This window comes from Rhinatrema bivittatum, chromosome 4, assembly GCF_901001135.1.
Source record: "Rhinatrema bivittatum chromosome 4, aRhiBiv1.1, whole genome shotgun sequence".
Lineage (NCBI taxonomy): Eukaryota > Metazoa > Chordata > Amphibia > Gymnophiona > Rhinatrematidae > Rhinatrema > Rhinatrema bivittatum.
In genome coordinates this window covers 75457885-75485180 of record NC_042618.1, presented here as the reverse complement: position 1 = coordinate 75485180, position 27296 = coordinate 75457885, and the positions used below count along the sequence as shown (strand labels likewise).

The 27296-nt window shown below is 47.7% G+C and overlaps 1 protein-coding gene across 4 annotated transcripts in view; it reads left to right on the top strand.

Moving 5' to 3' along the window:
* KLHDC2 (kelch domain containing 2) overlaps positions 1-27296 on the top strand; it is a 110449-nt gene that overhangs the window by 37794 nt on the left and 45359 nt on the right. For all 4 annotated transcript variants that reach the window (XM_029598374.1, XM_029598375.1, XM_029598372.1 and 1 more), the window contains 3 exons: positions 6481-6590; positions 20342-20414; positions 21043-21130. In XM_029598374.1, coding sequence (XP_029454234.1) covers positions 6481-6590; positions 20342-20414; positions 21043-21130 — 271 coding nt within the window. The remainder of the gene's footprint in view (positions 1-6480; positions 6591-20341; positions 20415-21042; positions 21131-27296) is intronic.

Sequence of the window (27296 nt, the reverse complement as noted above, 5' to 3'; positions counted from 1 at the left end):
GGGTCTGAAGGTCAGTAAGGCTATGGACAAGTTGTATCCCTTACCAGAGGAGGTTTTGGACATTCTCCACATCTCTAAGGTGGATGCATTGGTATCGGCTGTCACAAAAAAGACCACTATCCCTGTTCCCTGTACGTACCAGGATCAGTCCAGGACACCTGGGTTGTGACTCCGCACCAGTAGATGGAGACAGACTAAAACTTGTGGGTGGAGCCATATATGCCCCTGTGCCAGTCACAGCCCCTCAGTCTTACTCTGTCTCCAGTAGATGGTGCAGGTCCGGTCACAGCCCTGCCTGCCCTGGTTCTGGTACTCCGTCAGGGTCGGTTCTTTTTTATTTCTTTAGGCCAGTTTAGGCTACGGTGTTTTCTGTTTGGGTAATTTTTTTCTAAATTGTCCCTTAGGTCCCTTTCGCCCTGCCTCCCAGGGGGGTTGTGAGGTTCTGAGGGGACCACCCCCCCCTGGTTGGGGCCGCTGCTAGGGTCGAGGACCCAGCTGGCCTAGTAGCAGCGTCAGGGGTGACACCGGGGAGCCCGGTTCACTCACCCCTGCTGGATTAGGGCTCCAGGACCGTGGACAGCGACAGGCGATTTTGTTAAAAAAAAAAAAAAAAAAGGATATTTCTCGTTTCCTTCGGGGTGCTAAGCACCTTCGCCCTCCATTGCGTCTTCCTTGTCCGGCTTGGAACCTCAATTGGGTTCTCTCCGCTCTATGCGCGGCGCCGTTTGAGCCCTTGAAACGCGCAACTCTTAAGGATCTCACTTTAAAGACGGCATTTCTGGTGGCGATTGCCTCGGCAAGGCGTGTTTCCGAGTTACAGGCCCTGTCCTGTAGGGAACCCTTTTTGCGTATTTCCGAATCCGGGGTGTCCTTGCGGACGGTTCCTTCCTTTCTACCGAAAGTGGTCTCGTCTTTTCACATGAATCAATCGGTGGAGTTGCCCGCGTTTGCGTGCGGAGAGTCCTCTGCTCCAGAAGCGAGGGAGTTACGGAGGCTGGACGTGCGGAGATCCCTTCTCCGATATCTGGAGGTCACTAATCCGTTTCGGGTCACAGATCATCTGTTTGTCCTGTTCTCTGGCCCAAAGAAAGGAGCCGCAGCGTCCCGCACAACGATCGCCCGTTGGCTCAAGGAGGCCATTGGTTCGGCGTACTTGATGCGGGGTAAACCTCTTCCCGTGGGGCTGCGGGCTCACTCGACTCGTTCTCATGCAGCGTCTTGGGCGGAAGCTTCGCAGGTGTCGCCTCAAGAGATTTGTAGGGCGGCCACCTGGAAGTCGTTGCATACCTTTATCCGGCATTACCGGTTGGATGTCCGGGCTACCGATTCAGGGTGTTTTGGAGAGAGGGTACTCCGAGCGGGACTCTCTGCTTCCCACCCTCAGTAGGTTGCTCTGGTACATCCCAGGTGTCCTGGACTGATCCTGGTACGTACAGGGAAAGGAAAATTAGTTTCTTACCTGATAATTTTCATTCCTGTAGTACCAAGGATCAGTCCAGGATCCCGCCCGCAGTGCTACGCTGAAGTAATGGAGAGTCCGCTCTGTGTTCTGAATTGATCTGTTCCGCTTGTTAGCTCTCTCGGTTGGAGAGTCCGTTTCCAGGAGGGGTGTTTATTTCCCCGTTTTTTTATTAGCGGTTTATAGCTAGTTTTGTTTACTTCTCTGGTTGTGTTCTACTTTGACATTCCGTAAGACTGAGGGGCTGTGACTGGCACAGGGGCATATATGGCTCCGCCCACAAGTTTTAGTCTGTCTCCATCTACTGGTGCGGAGTCACAACCCAGGTGTCCTGGACTGATCCTTGGTACTACAGGAACGAAAATTATCAGGTAAGAAACTAATTTTCCTTAACGGGGGCGAATGCTCTCAAAGATTTCCAAGATCGGAAACTGGAGGTGCAGCTTAAAAAGATATTTGAGGTGTTGGCGCTTGGCGTCCAAGCTGCCATGTGCAGTAATTTCTCCTTGAGAACAGGCCTTCGCTGGGTTCAGCAGCTGCAAAATAGCACCGCCCTAACTGAGGCCGAAGTGGTGCAAGCGGGACGTCTCGAAGTGGCGGTTGCTAATAGGGCAGATGCTCTTTATGACCTCTTGCATACTTCAGCCAGGTCTATGGTTTCAGCGGTTTCGGCCCAGAGGCTTCTCTGGTTGCGAAATTGGTCAGCAGATGTTTCCTCCAAAGCTCAACTGGGTTCTTTGCCCTTCAAGGGAAAACTTCTTTTTGGGAAGGACCTGGAGGACATCATTCAATCCTTGGGTGAGAACAAGGTACACAGTCTACCAGAGGATCGGCCAAGATCAAGAGGATCTTTTCTGTCTTGCTTGTGGCTCCGGGGAAATCGGAGATTCTGTTCATCCTGGTCTTCCGGATCTTCCTTTTGTCAGCCATCAGGAAGACAACAGTCCTGGTCTCAGTCCTTTCAAGGCCGGTGCTTCAGCAGACCAGGAGCTCCTCAGTCCGCCAGTGGTGTCAAGTCCTCCCGGTGATGCGAGGCTGGTCTATTCTTCTGCTCCAGTGTTGGGAGGCAGACTGTCTCCATTTTATGAGGAATGGGCCACTCTAACATCCGACCAGTGGGTTCTCAATGTGATAAAGCACGGTTGTGCGTTAGTTTGCTCGACGCCACCAAGATCATTTCCTTGTCTCCCCCTGCTTGTATGTTGAGAAGCGCTGAGAGGTAAAGGACACATTGTACCATCTCCTCGAACTGTGAGCAATTGTAAAGGTTCCTCTGGCGGAACAGTGGAGGGGCCGTTTTTCCATTTACTTCATGGTGCCAAAGAAGGAGGGCGCCTTCCAGCCCATTCTAGATTTAAAAAGAGTAAATGGATGCCTCCGGATTCCATGGTTCCGCATGGAACCTCTGAGGTCCGTCATTGCGTCGGTAAGAAAGGGAGAGTTCTTGGCAACCCTGGATCTTACAGAAGTGTACCTACACATCGGCATCTCGTCCGACCACCAGAAATTTCTGAGGTTCACCATCCTAGGGCACCCTTTTCAGTTTCATACTCTGCCATTCAGTCTCGCCATGACACCCAGGACTTTTACCAAGGCAATGATTGTGATGACGGCACAGCTCCGGAAAGAAGGTTTTTTAGTTCATCCGTATCTGGACAATTGGCTCATTCGGGCGAAGTCTGAATTGCTTTGCTGCGTGGCGGTTCGGCGGGTGATTCAGCTGTTGCAATCACTCGGGTGGGTGATCAACTTCGCCAAGAGTCACCTCTCAGTTTTTGGAATTTCTGGGAGCACGGTTTGACACATGGCAAGGCAGAGTCTTTTTCTCACTGAGAACCGCATCATCAAGCTGCAGGGGCAGGTTCGGGATTTATTATCCAAGTATCCTAGAGTCTGGGATTATTTGCAGGTCCTTGGATCGATGATGTCCACCCTCGAGTTGTTCCCTGGGCCTTTGCTCATATGAGGCCTCTGCAGTGCACATTGCTTTCCCATTGGAGCCCAGTGTCGGAGCAATTTCATCTTCCTCTGCCTCTTACGGAGTCTGCTTGTTCCAGTCTAGATTAGTGGCTCAACCCGGACAACTTGAGCAGTGGAGTTTTCCCTGGAGATCCCAGAGTGGACAGTGGTCAGCACTGACGCCAGTCTCTCCGGTTGGGGAGTGGTGTGTCGGGAGAAGTCTGTACAGGGTCTGTGGTCCATCAATCGTCTCGAGACCAGAGTGGTTCGATTAGCTCTGCATGCCCTTCGACCGAGTCTGCAAGGGAAGTCTGTCGGGATTCTCTTCGACAATGCGACTACAGTGGCTTATATCAATCGACAAGGAGGAACCAAGAGCCAACCAGTGGCGACCGAAGTGCAACAGCTGATGAGCTGGGCAGAAACGTATTTGGTCAGCATTGCAGCCTCTCACATCGCCGGAGTCAACAATGTTCAGGCCGACTTTCTCAGTTGCAATCACCTCGATCCTGGAGAGTGGGAGCTCTCACCGGAGGCGTTCGACCTCATCTGCGACAGGTGTTGCACACCAAGCATGGACCTGATGGCGACATTTCGCAATGCCAAAGCTCCTTGTTTCTTCAGTCGTCGCCAGGAGCAGAGGGCGTGGATGCTCTGGTTCTCGCCTGGTCAAAGAACTTTCTTCTGTACATGTTTCCTCCATGGCCTCTGATTGGCAAAGTGCTGCGGTGCATAAAATCTCACTTGTCTGAGGTGATTTTGGAAGCTCCGGAAAGGCCGAGGTGTCCATGGTTTGCGGAACTAGTCAGTCTCATGGTGGATGGACCCCTCCGGCTACGAGACCTCTTGAACCTTCTTCGGCAGGGGCCCATTTGTTTAGAAGAGGCAGATCACTTTTGTCTAGTGCATGATTTTTGAAAGGCAGTGTTTAAAGAGCAAGGGCTACTCAGAGGTAGTTGTGGCTACCCTCTTGCAGTCTAGGAAGCCCTCTACTTCCCTGGCCTATGTCAGGGTTTGGGGAATTTTTGAATCGTGGTGTCTGGATCAGGGGGTGGCTCCTACTGCTGCCTTGGTTTCACATATTTTGTCATTCTTACAGGTGGGGCTTGCGAAGGGCCTTACATGCAGTTCGTTACGTGTACAGGTGGTGGCTCACGGGTGTTTCCGTGGCTGCACATCTGGCCGTCGCACGTTTTCTCCGAGGGGCAAAACATTTACATCTGCTGGTCAGGAACCTTTGTCCATCATGGAGCTTGAACTTGGTTCTCAAGGCTCTGTGTGGGGCTCCTTTTGAACCAATGAAGAGAGCGATGATAAGATCTTACATTAAAGACTGTTTTTCTCGTGGCTGTTTCCTCAGCTCATCGAGTGTCTGAGCTTCAGGCATTATCCTGCAGGGAACCTTTCTTGAGGATTATGGATGCAGGAGTTTCACTATGAACGGTTCCATCTTTTCTCCCAAAAGTGGTATCTTTTTCATTTGAATCAGTTGGTGGAGCTCTTATCCTTTCCGGACTTGGATCGTACCAATCCCCAGTAGAGAGATCTGAGGAAGCTGGACGTGCGTCACATTCTCTTGCGTTACTTGTAGGTTACTAATAGTTTCCGTATGTCTGATCATCTTTGTGTTGTGGAGTGGACGCAACCGGGGGCACAAGGCATCTAGGACCACGGTTGCTCGCTGGTTGAAGGAGGCTAATGCTTCGGCATATCTGCTTCAAGGCTGAATGCTCCCAGTTGGGCTGCGAGCACATTTCTACCCGTTTGCAGGCAACATTGTGGGCGGAATGTCAAGTTTCGCCGCAAGAGATTTGTAGGGCGGCTACATGGAAGTCGTTGCACACCTTTGCAAAGCATTACCAGTTGGATGTACAAGCCCCAGATTCTGGGGGGTTTGGTGAAGCTGTGATCCGAGCGGGACACTCAGATTCCCACCCTAACTAGAAGAGCTCTGGTACATTCCATGAGTCTTGATTGATCCGGGTACGTACAGGGAAAAGAAAATTGGTTCTTACCTGCTAATTTTCATTCCCGTAGTACCATGGATCAGTCCAGAGTCCCACCCATTTCTCAGTATTTGGATGTTGGGGAGTCCGCTCGTTCACTTTAAGATCATTTTTTTTCTGCAGAATTACTTATTTATAAGTTCACGGGTTCTTTTTGTCTTAGGGTCAGTGAGCTGGTTAACTACCGGTTTCTTTCCCCCAATTTCTAGTGGGGTTGTTAGAACAAATTTTAATAGTTTATCTAGTTCTGCTTTGATACAGTTAAATACTGACGGACTGTAGGTGGCACCTCAGGGTATAGGGCAGAGGCGGTCAAAACTTCTCTGCCTCCATCTGCTGGTGGGGAGGCAAAACCCAGGAGTCTGGACTGATTCGTGGTACTACAGGAATGAAAATTAGCAGGTAAGAACCAATTTCCTTTTAGATGATACCTTTTTAACTCTGAGGATCTCTGTATAAGTCAGTGTTTGTAACTCTTGGGGGAAACCCATGTCATTTTGGTACAAAATCTGACTACTAGCCTTGATATCTTTGTTTCCTAATAAGAATTTTAAAAATACTTTAAAATGGTGCTGGCTGCCAATACTTACAGGTCATAGCTTCTCAGTTGCTAATGAAAATTGCTTTACATATTCTTCCTGCACAATCCAGTTCTCTGGATCTTAGGCCTGTTTGAGCTGCCATTACTAAGCTATCTGCTGATGTATCATGGTATGCTGTAGTTATGTTTCCACTGCGGGGGTCACTTTAGACATATCCTGTAAAGCAGTGTTGCTTGTAGCCAGCAGATGAAGAGTGAGCAGCTATTGGCTTCACCTTGTCCATCCCTCAAACTCTCAATGGCTGTGAGTACCTGATTGCTTAAGGTGAACGAGCATGGTTCAGTGTGAGCATTCGGATCTTCTGAACAGCAGAACTGACAGCAAATCACTGGGCTAGTCTCTGATTATCTTTGGGATTGTAGCTGGTGTGAATCTAGTTTAAGAGAACAGAAAGGAAAGACAGTAGTCCTTAAGTTTTTATAGTACCTGGTCTGTAATTTATTCCCTTCTCCAGAATAACACGAGGCATTTGTCCAGTAGGACGTTCCTGGCACTCATTGACTAGAGTTTCATCAGAGAGCCTCTTTCTCTTTGGAGGATTTACCACAGATAAACAGCCATTAAGTAAGTCATTGTGGGAAGCTTTTAGAACCTAAAAGGCTGCTTTTCATTAAATATTTAAACTTTGTGGGGGGATGGGGAGGAATCGTCTTCCTGCCTGCTCTGCAAAGTAAGAATAACCACATTTTTGGAAAGACATTGCTTCAGTTTGGAAGTTTGACATAACTCCCACCATCCCAATGTCTCATGTCTTAATCTGTTCAGTTGCCAGCAAGAAGCATGTATAACATGATAGGAATGGAAGCAAAAGAGGAGCTCCTGTGACACAAGGCCATTGGAAATTTTGTTTTCCCAGTTTTCACTGTCGACAGTATGCAGAAACTAAAGTAGAAAGGTTTAGACATAGTCTCCTGCTTAGCTGCTCCCACTTCTGCAAATCAAAGTAAATCTGGGTGCAGCTTTTTTTTATACATGATAAACCTAAGATGGTATTGGAGTTGAAAAAAATTATAGGAACCTACATTCCTGAACATCCCCAGATCAGTCCAGACCAGTGGGTTATTCATCCCTTCCAGCAGATGGAGTCGGAGAATAAAACTTTGAGGTACTTCTTCTTAACTGAGAGTGCTACCTGCAGGACTTCAGTATTTCTTTGACTCCAGTAGATGGTAGAGCTGCACCTGCAGGCTGTTTGTTAAAACAAACAAAAAAAAGGAAAGATTTTTTACGGTAGTTTTAGGTTCCAGATCAGACGCTTCCTGAGGTGTTGGGCATCTTCATGGGCCATCCCTCAGGTGGAACTGGGCCGCTGGGGGGTTGGATACCCCTGACCTGGTTTGCCCGCAGCGTACCGAACGGTCCGATAGCCACGAGTCCTGGCTCCCTCGATCCTCCGAAAATTGGCCTTCTCCTTTTGGACAGGGAAGTACCCGCTCAATAAAGTTTCTTTAAGTTCCTTTTTAAAAAAAAAAAAAAAAAAGGTTTAGGAAAATTAGTAAGCAATTTTATGTTCCCTGTATGTACCAGGATCAGTCCAGACCGCTGGGTTGTGTCTCCCTTCCAGCAGAGGGAGTCAGAGAAAAAAACTGAAAAGGCACCCTTTTTAACCTGGTGTGCCACCTGCAATCCCTCAGTATTTTCTCTGACTCTCAGCAGAAGGGTTGACAGAACCTGCGGTCCTGATTTTTCAATTTCTTTAAATTTAGTAACTTTTTTTCTTTTTTTTTTTTTTTTTTTTTTACAGAGTTCTAAGGCTCTGGATGATTTAGTTAACACCTTTGGCTACAGCAAGTTGGTTGTATTAAAACCACACTGAGTTGTTTTTTTGGTTTTTTTTTTTTATTTTCTCAGGCTCTTAGTGAGCAATTGTATGTTGGCAGTGTATTCTGTTTGGATAACTGTTAATGTATCAATACTAATAAAAATGTTAAAAAAAAAAAAGTACAAGAAGTGGAAGAGCAGAGCTTAGCAAGAACTTTGGCGGGGAAGGCCTAGTCAGCGGGAGCTGTCAGCCAGGGCCAGGAGCTGCAGGACTGAGCGGCGGTCGACTGGCTGTTAACCTGGGGCTCTGGGGGTTCGCGGTCTATTGCGATGCTAGTGCCAGGAGTGAACCGCAGTACCTCGTTTCTTGTGTAGTCATGTGCTCTGGTGGGGCCGACTGGACTCTCAGCATTCCTGAGAACTCCCCGGTGGAGTTTGGCCCGCCGAGCCACAGCTGGGAACAGATGCAGAGTCCAGCACATGTCGCCATGCGGGAGGCCTTGTGGGGAAGCGCCATGGGATACAATTGGGAGATGAGGCACCAGAACTAAAATGGCCGCCTGCTGAGTGAGTGGCACGGCAGCAGCTGGTCTGAACTCGTGCTCCCTCTGCTCGGCATGCGTTTCAGGGCAGGAAGGCTCCTCGCGCCGTGCAGGAAATCGAGGCAGGAGCTTAGAGGGTCTGTTCCCGTTGCTGCCGGGGAGTCAGTACAGGAGACCGTAGGGCAGTCAGGCGATTCTCCCCTCACTCTTCCCCTGGTAAGGCAGGGTGCCTCTGAAGGGGAGGGTGAGGTGGCTAACAGTCCCCTGGGATTAGGGGAAGATGAATCGGGGGATTTTTCCTTGGATTTTATTCTCCTTCTCCGTAAGGCCTACCTGGCTAGGAGAATTGGAGGAAGGTGGGCAGGGGCTTGCCTGCAGGCCCCCACGGCTAAAAAAAATAAAAATATCTAAAGTGGCTTCTTGGGGGACTGGCGATTTTTATTCTTCAGTGCCTGGGTTTGTGCCGTGTGACTGCAGAGGCTAGTTCCAGAAACTGTGAGGACTCTGATCAGTCTCAGTTGAACCCCCTCGATGCAGGAGCTGACCTGGATGCTCCGTCGACCCCTGACGCAGATGGGGCAAAAGATGACCCTAATCCCGACGAGTTCCCAGTCCAGAGGGAGACTATCTGTGGGTAATGCATCTGTTTAAAAGGGCAGCTGTCTGTGCCAGTTTAATGCAAAGGGCCTGTCTCTGTTGGGTTCAGAAGGGCCCGAATCCGATATCCGAAGTGGACTGCGGCGCGTTGCAGGGTGCGTGTCTGGAGACAGGCATAACCTACGTGGCAGATGCTTTGTATGATTTTGATGCATGATCTCCTCGGAAGCGGCTCATAGGCTGCAGTGGTTATGTAACTGGTGGGCTGATTTATCGTTCAAGGTCCAGCTTTGTAATCTTCCCTTTAAGGGGAAGCTGTTAATTGGAGAGGACCTGGATCAGTTGATGAAGATCCTGGGGGAGTGATTGCCAGAGGACAGAAAGCCCAGCAAGAAGGGGTTTCCTTCTCAGGCTCATTTTCGGGATTCCCCTTGGATTCGGAACTTCCTAGTCTGTTTCCATCTCGAAACAGAGCGGCGGGTGCCAACAAGTCCTTTCGTGGAATACGCAGGTCGGGCAGGGCACTGGGAGCGGAATATCAGCCCAATGAAGTCAATGGTCCCCTCTCCTCTGTAGAAGCTGTAGGAAGCAGATTAGTGGGAAAAGATTTACCTTGGACCGTTGGGTGCTGGAGGTGATACGAGAAGGCTTCGCTCTAGATTTTTTGTGCCTGCCTTTGTGGAGTTCCACGTGGTCTCTTGCGTCAGGCGGGAGGCAGTGTTGGAAAGGCTGCTCATCCTAAAGGCCATTATTCCTGTCCATCTGGAGGAGTAGGGTCAGGGAAGGCATTCCACTTTGTGGTGCTGAAAAAGGAGAGCTCCTTTCGGCCCATTCTCTATTTGCAGAAGGTGAATCTGTTCCTTCGGGTTCCGCGCTTTCGCATGGAGACTCTGCATACTGTGATTGCAGCAGTCCACAAAGGAGAATTTCTTGCCTCCCTAGACCTGACTGAAGCGTACCTGCACATCCCCATTCAGCAGGAACATCAGAAGTTTCTTCGCTTCCAAGCGAGTCAACATTTTCAGTTCAGAGCCCTCCAGTTCGGCTTGGTGACGGCGCCCCATACATTCACCAAGGTGATGGTGGTGGCTGCGGCTCTTTGCCAGGAGGGAATTTTGGTCCACCCATATCTGGACGATTGGTTGGTTTGAGTGAAGTCCAGGGAGGAATGCGAGAAATCCATCCGAAGAGTGATGTCCACCTTCCAGTCTCTCGGTTGGGTTATCAATGTGCACAAGTCAGTTGGAGCAGACTCAGTCGCTGGTTTACTTAGGGGCCCACTTCAACACTCAGCGAGAGAGGATTTTCCTGGCAGTGGACTGGGTGTCCAAGTTGCAGTCTAAGGTCAAGCATTTTCAGCTGGAGGTGCCCAACATGTGGGATTATTTACAGGTCCTGGGGTCCATGGCATCCATGTCGGACTTGGTCCCATGGGCATTTCGTGCACATGAGACCACTGCAATGCGCGTTGTTGTCCAGGTGGAGTCCCTGCTTGGAGGAGTCATCTTCCCTTGCCTTTGCTTTGGGAGTCCAGGTCCAGTCTCTCATGGTGGCTGTTTCGTCCCAATTTAGAGAAGGGAATGGATCTGGAGCCTCCGGACTGGGTGGTGGTCTTCACGGATACAAGCCTCTTCGGCTGCGGAGCAATAAGAACATGCCATACTGTGTCAGACCCAAGGGTCCATCAAGGCCAGCATCCTGTTTCCAACAGTGGCCAATCCAGGCTACAAGTATCTAGCAAGTACCCAAATACTAAGTATATCCCATGCTACTGATGCTAGTAATAGCAGTGGTTATTTTCTAAGTCAGAATGAGTAATAGCATGGACGTCTCCTCCAAGAACTTATCCAAACCTTTTTTAAACCCAGCTACACTAACTGCACTAACCACATCCCCTAGCAGCAAATTCTAGAGTTTAATTGTGTGTTGAGTGAAAGAACTTTTTCTGATTTAGTTTTAAATGTGCTACATGCTAACTTCAAGTAAATAACTGATTCACATTTACCCGTTTTTAGACCTCTCATGATTTTAAGCACCTCTATCATATCCCCTCTCAGCCGTCTCTTCTCCAAGCTGAACAGCCCTCATAGGGGAGCTGTTCCATGTCCTTCATCATTTTGGTCATCCTTCTTTGTACCTTCTCCATCGCAATTATAACTTTTTTTGAGATGCAGCGACCAGAATTGTACACAGTATTCAAGGTGCGGTCTCACCATGGAGTGATGGAGGCATTATGACATTTTTCCATTTTATTCACTATTCCCTTCCTAATAATTCCTAACATTGTTTGCTTTTTTAGAGATTATTAGGAAGGGAATGTGCTTGGGCCAGTTGGTGCAAGGTCCTGTGGCAACCGGAAAAGTTCTGGTTCATCAATCGCCTCAAGACGAGGACAGTCCATTGAGCCCTGGAGGTTCTCTACACCTGGTCCGGGGTTGCATGGTTTGAGTGAACTTGGGCAACGCGATGGCTGTGGCACACATCAGTCGGCAGGGCGGCACGAAGAGTCATGCAGTGGCGATGGAGGCCTAGAGCTTTGCCTGGGCAGAGTGTCATCTCAAAGGCCTAGCCACATCGCATGTAGCGAGTAGACAACGTGCAGGTGGATTTTCTCAGCAGGCAGCATTTGGATCCTGGGGAGTGGGAGTTGTCTCTGGAGTTATGGAACCACATCTGTGCCAGGTGGGGCACCCCACAATTGGATCTTATGGCAACACGGCTCAACTCCAAGACGGAGAGATTCTTCAGTCGCCGAAAGAAACTTGGTTCGGTGGACCTCATTGCTCTGGTGTGCCCTTGGCTGGGAATTCTTCTGTATATCTTTCCTCCTTGGGCCCCCTCATAGGTCAGGTCCTCAGGCGCACAGAATCATATCCCAGGACCGTGGTTCTAGTGGCACCGGAGTGGCTGTGGAGACCATGGTTCACAGATCTGGTGCGACTTGCAGTGGATAGTCCTCTTTCTGACTCATCTTCCACACCTGTTGCGTCAGGGTCCCATATTGTCTGATCAGGAGGATCGCTTTTGTCTTGCGGCTTGGCTTTTGAGAGGTGGAGACTTCGATTGAAGGATTTCTCCGAACAGCTATCATCTCCGCTCTTCTTCAGTCCAGAATACCAGCGACCTCTTTGGCATATATTAAGGTCTGGAAACTGTTTGCAGTTTGGTGTCTTCAATGTTGTCTAGATCCTCTGGCGGTGGAGGTGTTGCATGTGCTGGATTTCCTGCAGCAGGGGTTGTTAAAGGGTTTGGCTTACAACTTACTTCGTGTGCAGGTGGCTGCCTTGGGTGCACTTAGAGGCAGGTTTTAGAGTAGAACTCTGTTCATCTGGTTGTGGTAAGGTTCCTCAAAGGGGCTAAGCTGTTACGTTCTCTGGTGTGAAATATTTGCCTGGATTGGAGTCTCAACCTAGTACTTTGTATCCTTTGCAGAGCTCCCTTTGAACCCTTGAGAAGGGCTACCCTGAATGATTTGACTCTGAAAGCGTTCTCTTTTTGGTAGCTATTTGTTCAGCTTGAAGAATTTTGGAACTTCAGGCTGTCATGTAGGGATCCGTTTTTTGCAGATTTCTGGGAATGGAATCTCATTGAGAACAGTGCCTTCCTTTGTTCCTAAGGTGGTGTATGCCTTTCATGTTAAGACTGTAGATCTTCTGGGTTTTCCCAGAGTGGTCGAAAGATTCTCCTCAGGATAGAGAATTACATCTTCTGGATATGCGACGGATGCTACTTCGGTATTTGTAGGTTACTAATGCTTTTCGTCACTCACATCATCTGTTTGTCCTCTTCAGTGGACTGAAGAAACGGGACAAAGCCTCTAACGCCACTATATCTCGATGGCTTAGGGAGGCTATTGGTTCGGCTTCCCTTTGTAAGGGACGCCAAATTCCTGTCTGTTTGTGAGTGCATTCCACCAGCAAGCAGCCTGCGCCCTAGGCTGAGTGTCAACTTCTGTTGCCACAGGAGATTTGTAGGGCAGCAGTGTGGTCCTCAATTCATACCTCTACCAGGCATTATCGTCTGGATGTCAGGGCACAGGATGAGCCGTCCTTTCGTGAGGGTGTTCTGCGTGCAGGTCTTGTGGCGGCCTGCCCAGTGTAGGGGTGCTTGGGTACATCCCACTGGTCTGGACTGATGTGGGTATGTTCAGGAAAGGAACATTGGTTCTTACCTGCTAATTTTCGTTCCTGTAATACCACAGATTAGTCCAGAGGCCCTCCCGTTTGATGCTGAAAGACTTATTTTCTGCCAAGTTTTGCTGCTTAGTACAGAATTTTTCTGTTTAATAAAGAATTTTTCTCTTGGAGAGCAGTTACGGAATTCACTTCCTTGTCTTGTTTGGTTCTTGAATAAGGTTTGTAGTTCAAGGGTATCCACCCTTTAGTTCCCTATGTCTGTGTGAAGGGGTTTCTAAAGTATCTTGGCTTGGGTACAGATCAATACTTAAGTCCTGCAGGTGGCACTCTGTTAAGTAGCAGTGTCTCAAAGTTTCTCTGACTTCATCTGCTGGAAGAGATGAATAACCACTAGTCTGGACTGATTTGTGGTGGTACAGAAATGAAAATTAGCAAGTAAGAAATAATTTTCCTATTTTTGGCACATTCCATACTGAAGAGTAGTTGCTGTGGCCATATAGAGGAGCCACCACTATCAGTGGGGGAAGAAAGCAAAATAAGCAAAAACAAAATTGTGCCAAGAACCCAAGTCTAGGAGGGGTGGCCAATTCTTGTTCTCAAAAGCCACAGATAGGACATCCACAATGAATATGCATGTATTGCTTCCGTTATATGTGAATCTTGTGCATGTTCATCATGGTTATCTTGAAAACCACACTTCCTTGTATGTACCGGGATCAGTCCAGACTGCTGGGTTGTCTCCCTTCCAGCAGAGGGAGTCAGAGAAAAAAACTGAAAAGGCACCCCTCTTAACCTGGTGTGCCACCTGCGATCCCTCAGTATTTCCTCTGAATCTCAGCAGAAGGGTTGACAGAACCTGCAGTCCTGATTTTTCAATTTCTTTAAATTTAGTTCCCTGTACGTACCAGGATCAGTCCAGATTGCTGGGTTATGCCTCCCTTCCAGCAGATGGAGTCAGAGGAAGAAAAAAAAAAGTGTTCTAAGGCTCTGGATGATTTAGTTAAACCTTTTGGCTACAGCAAGTTGGTTGTATAAAAAAAAAAAGCAGCTCAGTGCGGTTTTATTTTCTCAGGCTCTTCACTCAGCAGGTAGAGGTAAGGCAGGGGCTGGCAGCTCTAAACGCCGTGTTCCCAGAGGGCAGTCTATCTCTGGAGGGGGATTAACCAGTGGGCCGGTCCCTCCCCTCTGCACCCCGAGACGAGTTTCCTCGGGTGCTGCAGCATTGCCAGAGCTCCGGAAGGCTGCGAGTCTGCAGGGTATTTTAAATTCTTCTTTTTTCTTTCCTACTGTGCTGTTTGAAACCCCCCTCCCCCTTCCCCCCGGGATGCCACGAGGGCTATGGCGATCAGCATGCGGGGAGGCGGGGTTGCACCTCTCGCGGGACGGGGTTTGCGCCCGCTGCCTGCCTAGGGGGGGGGGAGGGGGCTCGTTCGGGGGTGATTTTGGGCCCATTTTGCCACGAGGCGTGGAATGGCGATCGCGTCTGGGTCCATCGCCGGTGTGCGCAGGAATGGCGGCCATTTTGTCAGAGCCCTGCCTGCCGACTGGGGGAGAAGATTCTCAGATTTCTCCTCCCAGTCTGAGTCCCGTCGACCGCGCGATCCGGGGCCTGCCCCCTCGGGGAGCCCAGTCATCTCCCCCCTCATCCTTCCCCTCATCTATCGGATCCCTTAAAGGGCCAGTTAGTTTTTTCTTCAAAATTTATTTTACTTATGCATAGGGCATTTTTGGAGGTGGAAGCTCATCAGCAGGATGAGCAGCCCCTCCTGCGAAGGTTGCGTGGCGAGACACGTCTCTGGATGCCCTTTCGGCCCCTGGAGGGGCTCCGGATCCTGCTCCTTTGCGATCTTTTCTGGATCCTCTCCTCCAAAACCTAGATGGGGTGTTGATAAGTCCACTCCAGTAGAGGGGGACGACCCCCGGGTTTCTCGGCTGTTTCACCGGGAGGAGTTGGATCCCTTGATCCCCTATGTCCTGGAGGAACTGGAAGTGGAGGCACCAGTCCCCAGTTCGGAGCCAGTTAAGGGGGAAACCAGTACTCTCAGGACTGCGTGCCCTGCCCCAAGCTTTTCCTTTCCACCCAATGCTTAAGCAGTTGGTCACTCGGGAGTGGGAATCTCCAGACGCTACCCTGTGGGTAGGACGGGCGATGGACAAACTCTACCTTTTACCTGAGGAAGCCTTGGATATCCTCGGGATTCCCAAGGTGAACGCGTCAGTTACTGCAGTCACCAAGCGGACCACCATTCCTGTTACGGGAGTGACGGCTCTTAAGGACTTACAGGATAGGCGGCTAGAAGTCCTCCTCAAGCGCATTTTTGAGGTGTCAGCGCTCTGTGTTAGAGCGGCGGTCTGCAATAGTCTCATGCAGTGAGCGACCCTCGGGTGGGTCCAGCAAATGCTCACATCACAGGTATTGCCGCCAGAGGAAGCAGATGAGGCGAATAGGATGGAGTCCGTGGTAGCTTAGCGGATGCATTATATGATCTGTTGCAGGCATCTTCACACAACATGGCCACTGCAGTTTCGGGTAGAAGGCTTCTCTGGCTCCGGAACTGGTCCGCGGCCGTTTCTTCCAAAACTCAGTTGGGCAATCTTCCTTTTAAGGGAAAATTGTTGTTTGGGGAGGAACTTGACGCCCTTATTAAGTCTCTTGGGGAGAATAAGGTATATAAATTGCCAGAAGACAAGCCTAAGTCTTCCAGGCCCTTTGGGGCAGCACGTTACAGTTTCAGAGGACAGCACGGATTTCAGCAGTCGCGGCCGCCCGCCTTTCCCGCCCGACAACAGACTCAGAGGGCTCAGTCTTGGCCTACTTACTTTCGCGGTCGGAGACCATTTCGGGAGGGAATCTCTCAAGGGGCCACCGGAGGTAAGCAGTCCCAATGAAGGTGTTACGATCCTGTCCCCCGTTCCAGTGGTGGGAGGTCGTCTTTCCTTGTTCCTTGAGGAGTGGGTCAGGATCACGCCAGACCAGTGGGTCCTCAATATCATCGCCCACAGTTACGAGTTGGATTTTGCCCGCCCGTTAAGGGATCTTTTTCTGATTTCTCCCGCCAGTTCTCTGGCCAAGCAAGAGGTAGTCGGGCAAACCCTGAGTCGCTTGAAATCCCTGGGGGCTATTGTTCTGGTCCCTCCAGAGGAGCGCAGGGCCGGCAGGTACTCCATCTATTTCATAGTCCCGAAGAAGGAGGGGTCCTTCCGGCCAATATTGTATCTCAAGGCAGTCAACCGAGCACTTCAGGTCCCCCGATTTCGCATGGAGACTCTACGGTCGGTCATTGCGGCTGTCCACTCAGGAGAATATTTGGCCTCTTTGGACCTGACCGAGGCGTATCTTCACATCGGGATATGTGAGCGCCATCAGCAGTTTCTCCGGGTCATGGTCCTGGGGGAGCATTATCAGTTCCAAGCTCTTCCGTTCGGCTTAGCGACAGCGCCTCGGGTCTTCACCAAGGTAATGGTAGTAGTAGCAGGGGATCCCAGCTCATCCGGGCCAAATCGGAGAGCCTCTGTCGGGAAGCAGTGTACAAGGTTCTACTCCAGCTCCAGTCCCTTGTTTGGGTGATCAACTTTGCCAAGAGCCATTTGGTACCATCTCAGGTTCTCAACTTCCTGGGAGCACGCTTAGATACCTCGGTAGGCAAGGTCTTCCTCACTCGGGAGAGGAGGCTCAAGTTAGTGGCGCAGATCCATCGGCTCAAGTCTTTACCCCTGCCCATAGTATGGGATTATTTGCAAGTACTTGGTTCCATGGCGTCTACTCTGGAGGTGGTTCCCTGGGCGTGGGCGCATATGACACCATTACAACGCGCATTGCTTTCTCGGTGGGATCCGAAATCGGTGGAGTTTTGCCTGCCTTTGCCACTGATGGAAGCAGCCAGGTCCAGTCTCGATTGGTGGTTGATTCCGACCCACTTGTTACAGGGGATGGACCTGGAGGAACCACAGTGGGTAATAGTCACGACGGATGCCAGCCTCACTGGTTGGGGAGCAGTTTGCCAGTCACAATCTGCTCAGGGTCGTTGGACAAGTTATCAGGCGACGTGGTCAATCAATCGATTGGAAACCAGGGTGGTACGCCTGGCGTTACGTGTGCTTCTCCCTCTGGTAGCTCAATGTGCGGTGCGAGTCTTGTCAGACAACGCGACGACTGTAGCCTACATCAACCGCCAAGGAGGAACCAGGAGTCTGTCGGTGGCCTGGGAGGCCGAAAGGCTCTTGACTTGGGCAGAGTGACATCTGGTCCGGTTGGCAGCCTCGCACATAGCCGGTGTAGACAATGTGCAGGCAGACTCTCAGCCACCAGCATCTAGATCCCGGCGAGTGGGAATTGTCCGCAGCCTTCCGGCTGATCACACGTCATTGGGGGGGTTCCACACCTCGACCTGATGGCAACTTGGACAAATGCAAAGGCGCCCCAGTTTTTCAGTCATCGGAGAGACCACGGGTCGGAAGGAGTGGATGCTCTTGTATGTGTTTCCGCCTTGGCCACTAGTGGGCAAGATCATGCGTCTGATAGAGAACCACGTGGGGTCTGTCATTCTGGTAGTCCCAGAGTGGCCCCAAAGGCCGTGGTTTGCGGATCTGATCTTGTTGGCAATCGACTGTCCGGTGCGTCTCGCCCACCTTCCGAATCTTCTTCGACAAGGTCCAGTATTTTTAGATTGAGCGGATCACTTTTGTCTAGTGGCCTGGCTTATGAGAGGAGGCAGTTGAGGAAGAGGGGATATTTGGATTCGGTTATTTCTATCCTCTTGCAAACACTGAAATCGTCCACGTCATTGGCCTATATTCGTGTTTGGAGAGTTTTCGATTCTTGGTGCCAAGGTTTGAACATCCCCCCACGTCTGGCTTCGGTGGCACACATCCTATCCTTCCTGCAGGAGGGGCTGAAGAAAGGTATAGCTTGCAGGTTGCCTGTGGGGCAAGATTGATGGTTTTTCGCTGGCAGCTCATCCAGATGTGTCCCGTTTTTTTGAAGGGGGCCAAGCATTTGCACCCGCCGGTACGACAAATTTGTCCTGCCTGGAGCTTGAATTTAGTTCTTAAGGGCTTTTGAGCCCCTCCAGCGGGCTACGTTGAAGGATTTGACACTCAAGACTGGTTTGTTTGTTTTTTTGTAGCCATTACCTCCGCACGGCAAATTTCAGAGCTTCAAGCTTTGACGTGTCTGGATCCGTATCGTCGGATTTTGGATTCTGGAGTTTCGTGCGGACCGTTCCCTCCTTCTTGCCCAAGGTGGTATCGGCTTTTCATGTCAGACGGTACAGTTACCGACTTTCCCGAATTTGGATCCGACTTCTGAGACGGATAAGGATTTGCATAAGTTGGATGTTCGCCGGGTTCTCCTTCACTTTCTAGAGGTGACCAATGCTTTTCGTTTATCGGATCATTTGTTTGTCTTATTGACTGGTCCTAGACGGGGACACAAGGCATCCAAAGCTACGGTTGCTAGGTGGTTGAAGGAGGCCATTTCCTCCACTTATCTTTGCGCTGGGCGTGCCATACCAGAAGGCTTGAAAGCGCACTCTACCAGGTCTCAAGCGGCTTCTTGGGTGGAGAGCCAGTTGCTCGCCGCAGGAGATTTGTAGAGCGGCCACTTGGAAATCCTTGCATACTTTTGCGACACATTATGTGGACGTCCAAGATCCGGAGGTCGACTGTTTCGGCAGCAGTGTTCTTCATGCGGGACTCTCCAGATCCCACCCCAATTAGGGCAGCTCTGGTACATCCCAACGGTCTGGACTGATCCTGATACGTACAGGGAAAGGAAAATTGGTTCTTACCTGCTAATTTTCGTTCCTGAAGTACCAAGGATCAGTCCAGACTCCTGCCCTTGGGTTTTTCGGAGAGTCCGTTTTTTCTGTATGTTTTCTTCCTTCTTTTTACCTTGGCAGAGTTCTTTACAGGCATGGGAAGGAGTCTTCTTGATATGTTCTGCGGCAGTACGGCTTTTCTTTTACCGCGCGTATTGTTGTAGCCACTGGTTATGTTTGGGGATTTGTTCTCCTTAATTGGTTATTCTGCTTTGATATCGTATATACTGAGGGATCGCAGGTGGCACACCAGGTTAAGAGGGGTGCCTTTTCAGTTTTTTTTTCTCTTACTCCCTCTGCTGGAAGGGAGACACAACCCAGCGGTCTGGACTGATCCTTGGTACTACTTTATATGTGGCTCTTGAAGACTGGAGTTGACCACCCCTACTATAAAGAATATTTTTCCCTTGGCTGCTAAAAATTTTAATTGGTGCCTTTTTTACAATTTTTATAGGGCTGTTTAAAAATAATTTTCCATCTCCGGCTGGTAATTACCTTGATATATCTTCAGGATGGATGGCTAGAAAGTTGCACATTTTTTTAGTATTCTGTTGGCAGCTCCAGAATTTTTTTCAAAAACCCTTAAAACATTTATTCTCTAGTCTGTTTTATTTTAATAGTCTCTGTCAAAAATTTTGAAAAGATGAAACATCTAAATCCCTCACTGGATGAAGAGAGAGTGTGTGTTTGCATTGTACAGTTTATAGGAATATTAGATGAAAAAACCCACAGTCAAAACAATGATAAAAATAGGAAATGCAGCCTACTGGAAGAAATGTCTAGACGTACTTGACTTTGCACAATGTAACTAAATAAATGAGAAACTTATCAGTAGTGTAAATATCATTGTCAGGATTGCCTCCTGCTTCATCAAGCAGCCTGCCCCAGTCCCCTGCTACAGCTTCAGCCTAGGGAACATGATGCTCAATTGACTTTCTAGAGAGGGCGGGGAACCCAGATAAATGTTACAGGGCCATCCTGCATGACCCGGATGGGATATTTCCTTGCTGTACTCTCGCCCTGACTCTTGAAGTTTACCCAGATAATTTCTATTTGAAAATTAACATGACGGGTGTGCTAAAAATACCAATGTACTTTACATGTACAATTTGAGCAGTTGAGAACAGGTAAAATAAATAGTGCATCTACTTCTGAAAATCTCATATCTGTGCTATTTCCCCGACCTAAATACACCCCAAGAACGCCTCTTATTTTAAATGGTTAAAAGTACGAGCCGTGGAAGAATCCACTGCATACTTTGAACCAGTAAGCGGTGGGCAATTTTATAATTTATCCAGGTAACTAGCTTTTGAAATTTGCCCTCTTTGTGAAACATTTTTGTCCAGCTCATGTGATTTCATATTTTATATTAATTGTATTTTAAAACATCTAAATATTAAATACATTTATATATAACATACTGTTACTAGTAGAGGTATTTGACTTTTCCCTGTTTTCAGGTGATGCTTGGATTTATTGTATTGACAAAAATGAGTGGATGCAGTTTGAACACAATTACTCCACCAAGCCAAGGTGTGTGCTTTTCATTCTTTTAAATTGAAATTAGGAGGGTTCGCCTGCTGGTTGACTGACAGTGCTGTGTGCTGCCATGCGGGGGGGATCAAGGTTTGGTTGTTGTCTGAGCTTGCTACCACTGGCTTGTAGAGGCATTATTTTAGAGTCCCACTGGAGGGGCGGGGAGCAGAAGAAGGGGATTTTCAGCTATTTCAAGAGTAGCACTTGCTAGCCAGACTTGAGGTGTGTACATACTAGATTCCAAAAGAAGTCAGTTTGTGACCTCTGGCCCAAAGATTGTTGGTGCATTGATTTGGCTGGGTTAAAAATGGAGTGAGGGGGGGTATTTGCAGATGAAGGTTTTATGGTGCTGTAGCCCTAGTAGAGAGCAGTTCTAGTCGAACTGGAAATGCAAAGGAGGAAACTTGCAGGCTAAAAAAAAAAATTTGATATTGTTTAATTGCCACATCTAATGTCCATCTGAAAAAAATGCCTTTTATTTATCAAAGCTGTTGCATCAAAGAAGGATATAAAGTCTCCTAAATGCCATTCTAGCATGAGCCTAAGGAAGGCACTGATGATGCTTTCGGTGTGCTAGTAACTGCTGTCAGAGCTGACTGCTTAAGGTCTTTTGGTTCCTTTGCAGACTCTGGCATACAGCTTGTTTAAGCAAAGAAGGAGAAGTGATTGTTTTTGGTGGATGTGCCAACAACTTACTTGCCCATCATAAAGCGGTAAATTTTCTTGCTTTTGTAAATATTGTATAGGAAGTACTTAAAATTTTACTATAAAAGTGGTATGAATAACTGAAAATTAGCTACTGTTTTCAATTTTACATAGAAATATGACAGCAAGACTGTATGGCCCATCTAGTCTCCCTATCCATTTAATTTAGCATTATAATTCCCATCATAGTAACATAGTAATGACAGCAGAAAAGGACCAGATAGCCCATCCAGTTTGCCAAGCAAGATTCTTACAGTAGCAGCCGCCACTCTATGCAGAATACACCCATGTTTCTCACGTCCTTACAGGTCCCTGTGTATTTACTCCATGCTTTCTTGAATTCAGATAATTTGTTTTTGTCTCTACCACCTACACTGGGAGACTGTTCCATGTATCCACCAACCTCTGTGTTAGGATTAATTTTAGCAACCTCATCGCATGACGACTCATTCTGTAGCCTTTTTTTCTTTTTAAAAGATATAAGAACATAGTTGCCATACTAGGTCAGACCAAGGGTCCATCAAGCCCATCATCCTTTTTCCAACAGTTGCCAATCCAGGCTACAAGTACCTGGCAAGTACCCAAACATTAAGTAGATCCCATGCTATTAATGTCAGTAATAGCAGTGCCGATTTCCTAAGTAAACTTCATTAGTAGCAGTTAATGGACTTCCCCTCCAAGAACTTATCCAAACCTTTTTTGAACTCAGCTACACTAACTGCACTAACCACATCCTCTGGCAACAAAGTCCAGAGTTTAATTGTGCGTTGAGTGAAATAATTTTCTCCGATTAGTTTTAAATGTGCTACTTGCTAATTTCATGGAATGCCCCCTAGTCCTTCTATTATCTGAAAGAGTAAACAACCGATCTACATTTACCAGTTCAAGTCCTTTCATGATTTTATAGATCTCTATCATATCTTCCCCCCCCCCCCCCTCCTGTCTCGCCATGGAGTGGCAGAGGCATTAACTCTTTTAAGGCATTAAGACTTATTATAATCCATGTTTCTGTATTACTAATTTATTGTTTTGTGTTAATTTATAGTTTGTAATTTTGTTAACTTATTGCTTGATTACTCGATCTCCCATTTCTGTTATAGTTTAATTCTGTCCTATCTTCCGACATCCATGTTTTTACTCCCCCTGTTTTAATGTAACTTCTCATTTCTACTTATATGTTAATTGGTTTCCCCATGTTCTAATGTAAACCGGTACGATAAGACCTGGTCTTGAGTGTCGGTATAGTAAAAGAAGTTAAATAAATAAAGACATTTTCCCTTCCTAATAATTCCTAACATTTGCTTTTTTGGCTGCCGCCGCACACTGAGTCAATGATTTCAATGTATTATCCACTATGATGCCTACATCTTTTCCCTGGGTGGTAGCTCCTAATATGGAACCTAACTGTTAATACAGCATGGGTTATTTTTCCTTATATGCATCCCCTTGCATGTGTCCACATTAAACTTCATCTGCCATTTGGATGCCCAGTTTTCTAATCTCGCAAGGTCCCTGTGCAATTTATCACAATCCACTTGTGATTTAACTAATCTGAATAATTTTGTATAATCTGTAAATTTGATTCTCACTTGTCATATTCCTTTCCAGTTTATTTGTAAAAAATTGAAAAGCACTGGTCCAAGTATACATCCCTGAGCCACTCCACTGTTTACCCTTTTCCACTGAGAAATCTGACCATGTAATCCTACTCTATTCCGTGTTGCGACTCTTGGATGTAAAGCAAGCGTTGAGGTATTTTAAGGTCACTAATAGCTTCTGGTTGTCGGACCATCTTTTTATGCTATGGAATGGTGCAAAAAAGAATCATAAAGCTTCGAAATCCACCATAACACGGTGGTTGAAGGACTCCATGGGTTCAGTGTACACTGCGGCAGCGAACGAGTGCTAAAGCCCGTCGGGGTAAGGCCTTTAAATTTGCACTTACCCCACTCAGGCTTCACCGCTAACCACGAGGCTCACTTCCTACGCCTGCCGATCTTCAGGGCCTTCCCCCAACGCGGCGATCTTCTTTTCTTCGGACCAATCCGGTTCCCGGACCCAGTGCTGACGTCACCAGTGGGAGTCCCCGCCGAATTTAAAGGGCCTGCTTCTTCCGGCGTCGCGCGCCAAAGGCGCCAGCCCCTTTGTGCGCCCCTTCGTGCAGCCCCAGAGGTCAGCCCCTACGCTTTCACTTCATCTGACTTGTAATAATTCCGCTGGGAACAAACCTTCACCTCCCCCGATCGTAACATATCAATCTCCACTTAAAGAACCAGCTCCAGCTCCTCAGACCTTAAAAACCCGAGACCACCCGAACTCAGCTTAGTTTACCCTCGAAGAAAAAGAAGTCATGGATATAAATAGCCTCACAACAAGCCAGTCATCACCACTATTTACAACAGGCTACCAGTTTCTCCCTGGAATATTGACGAGGCACCCAGTCAACAGTCCCCTATAGGCTCCAAGTCTTCTCCACCCTCCCAGCACTCATCCAGCTCTTGCCTAGCCCTCACAACCCTGTCCATCCAGACCAGCTTCTACCACCATCCTCCAACTCTCCTCTCCACACCATCTTCTCTTCACCATCCGAGTAGGTACCATGCAAACCTACCCCATTCCTATCATCTATCATCGCCACTCCCACCTCTCCAAACTCTCACAACGGACCTTGAATCAGTCGTCAAGATCATTCATCCCAATCATGCTTTCACCCTTGACCCAACTACTAGGACTCACGATATTCTCTCTAACCTTCTTCAACCCTCAGTCCCTCACAAAGAAAACGCACATTCTTCACGATTACCTGCTCGACTCCAAACCAGATGTATGTTCTATCACGGAAACCTGGTTAAAAAGCACTGACACCCCATTGATAAACCAGTTACCTATACACCTTTATGATGTCTTCTCAATTACAAGACCCAAAAAAAGAGGGGGTGGTCTGCTTCTAGCAACCAAGAAAGAATTGAATCTTAGACAGCAACCCGTCAAGAAATGGAACCCAGCCTCTCAACCTTCAAGAAAAGACTCAAGACCTGGCTGTTCATGCAGGCTTTTCCTAACTCCAATATTATTTAACTCCTAACAATCAACACACATCACCATCAATATCACTATTAGCTACCTCTTACAATGTAATTATATGTAATTAGCTGGTTTTTCCTTTTCCTTTTTCCTTCTCACTCCAAGTTCTATTTTTCCTTGTTACATGTAACTGCTTTTTCCGCACTATTGTTCAAGTTTAAGGTTATTTTGCACTCCTGTTTCATGTGAACCAGCATGATGGGACTATTGTCTTGAATGTTGGTATATAAAAAAAACTTAAATAAATAAATAAGATCTCCTCCAAAAAACTAGAACTCAGATTGTTCAAGTCAAAACATATTCAAATTCTCCTTGTTTACGCTCCACCGGGATCACTAGACTCTGATGCCTCACCCTTTATAGAAACCATTGCTAAATACATTAACATTGACTCACCTGCTATGATTCTGGGGGACTTCAATCTACATGTTGACGCCTCCCCGATCTCCCCCAACTGCGACACCTTCCTATCCACACTCCAGGCAATGGGCTTTGAACAAATTGTCAATAAAGCAAGACACACACTAGACCTCATCTTCCTAAACTCTCACTTATCATACATTAACACTCCAGACTGCACCCCAGTCCCTTGGTCCGACCATTCACTTATATCAGCTACTCTCACGACTCGAGGAAACCCCTCTCAACCACAACCTCAGTCCACCATCCATCTCAGAAGAAAATGTACCTCCGACATTCTCAGTGAACATCTTTCCAAGGAACTCCCCAATCTAGACACCTCCAACCCCAACTCAGCCCTCCTATCCTGGCGCAATATCACGGAGTCTATAGCCAACAAACTTTGCCCCAAAGAGACGAAAACCATCAATTGGACTCCAAAAAAAAAAAAAAAAAAAAAAAAAAAAAAGGAAACAACCTTGGTACTCACCGGAACTTAAACGAATGAAGCAAGACCTCCGACACAAGGAAGGTTCTTGGCGGAAGTCCCCCAACTCCACAACTTTGTCCGACTACAAACGCACCATGCATCTTTATAGGATTTCTCTTCTACAAGCAAAAAAAGACTATTATGCCAGCAGAATCCATGATAGGCAGTATGACGCTAGGGCCTTGTTTTCCTATGTATCTCAACTCACTAAACCCTCTGCCCCTACCATTCCCGACGAACAGGCTCAATCCAAAGCCAATGAACTCGCACTCTTCTTTCAGGATAAAATTGCAAACACGCTAGCGCTTCTCCCTACCAATTCAACTTCACCACCTCATGTTCCCCCAGAGCCACCCTAGATTCCTTCGAGCCCACCACACCTCTGGAGATAGAATCAACACTCAAGAAGCTGAAACCATCCAGCCACCCTATGGACCACATCCCAACGAAACTTCTGCTCCTTATCCCAGGCACTATCTTCAGATCTCTGGCCAACATCATTAACTGCTCCCTAGCCCAAGGAGTATACCCGGATGACCTTAAAACAGCATCTATTAAACCTCTCTTGAAGAAACCCAACCTGGACACAAATGAGCTCTCCAACTTCCGATCCAAATCCAACCTCCCGCTGCTAGCAAAACTCACCGAGAAGGTGGTGAACACACAGCTTTCAGACTACCTGGAAGAACACAAAATCCTATACCCCTCCCAGTATGGCTTCCGCAAGTCATCCAGTACCGAAACCCTCCTCATCTCTCTAACAGACCACATCCTCATGGGCCTAGATAAAGGGATTTCATTCCTGCTAGTTCTCTTAGACATCTCCGCGGCGTTTGACACCGTGAACCATAGCATCCTCCTCAATCGTCTCTCAGACATTGGATTATCTGGATACGCCTTCCAATGGTTCAGCTCATTCCTCAACAATAGAAGCTCCAAGATCACTATCAATAATAAAGAATCTCCTAACTTCAAATCTACTCTAGGTGTCCCCCAAGGCTCCTCTCTATCCCCCACCCTCTTCAATATCTACCTACTGCCTCTTTGCCAGCTGCTCACAAACCTTAACCTAATTCACTACTTATAAGCTGATGACGTTCAGATCCTGATCCCAATAAAAGAATCCCTTCCAAAAACGCTCTCCTACTGGGAGAACTGCCTTAAGTCCATCAACCACTTACTCACCAGCCTGAACCTGGTCCTCAATGCAGCCAAAACAGAAATCCTTCTTATCTCCACTGACCATTCCACCAGTCATGAGCAGACAACCTCTATTCCGCAGACCACTCACGTTAGAGATTTAGGAGTCATCATTGATAACCATCTGAACCTAAAAAAATCAATCAACAATATTACGAAGGATTGTTTATTCAAGCTTCAAGTTATGAAAAGACTCAAACCCCTCCTCCATCTCCAGGATTTCAGAACTGTCCTTCAGTCAACAATATTCTCCAAAACTGACTACTGTAACACTCTCCTCTTAGGACTCCAGATCTCTGCAACTAAACCACTACAGATGCTCCAGAACTCAGCAGCCAGGATATTAACCAACACCAACCGGAGAACTCATATCACTCCTATACTTAGAAACCTACACTGGCTACCTATTAAATACAGAATTTTGCACAAAGCACTCACCATTATCCACAAGTCCATCCACAGCCAACTACTTCTAGACCTTCAGTTCTCACTCAAACTATACACATCTGCAAGACCCATCAGAGCGGCACACAAAGGAACCCTTCAAGTTCCCCCAACTAAATCCTCTCGTCTAACTTCCACGAAAGAACGGGCATTCTCCACAGCTGGCCCCATCATCTGGAACAACCTGCCGACTGATCTAAGATTGGAACCCTGCCTGTTTACCTTCCGAAAAAAACTCAAGACTTGGCTTTTCCTCCAAGCCTTCCCTTAAGCCTAACATTGCAACAGTACTTTCATTTAGCCGAATAGACTAAATGACCGACCCAACCACTGTATATTCATATGTTCTCATTCTCCAGTTTTTTCTGTCCTTTATTTCCTGGCTACTCTAGCCCCCAAGTTCATTCTCCCTGTTATTTGTAACTGCGCTTCGGCCTTCCTGTTATATGGTAATGTTCAGTTAATCCCTAAGTTTGATGTAAACCGGCCTGATATGAAGCTTGTCATGAAGTTCGGTATAGGAAAAAATGTTAAATAAATAAATAAAATCTGTCGGG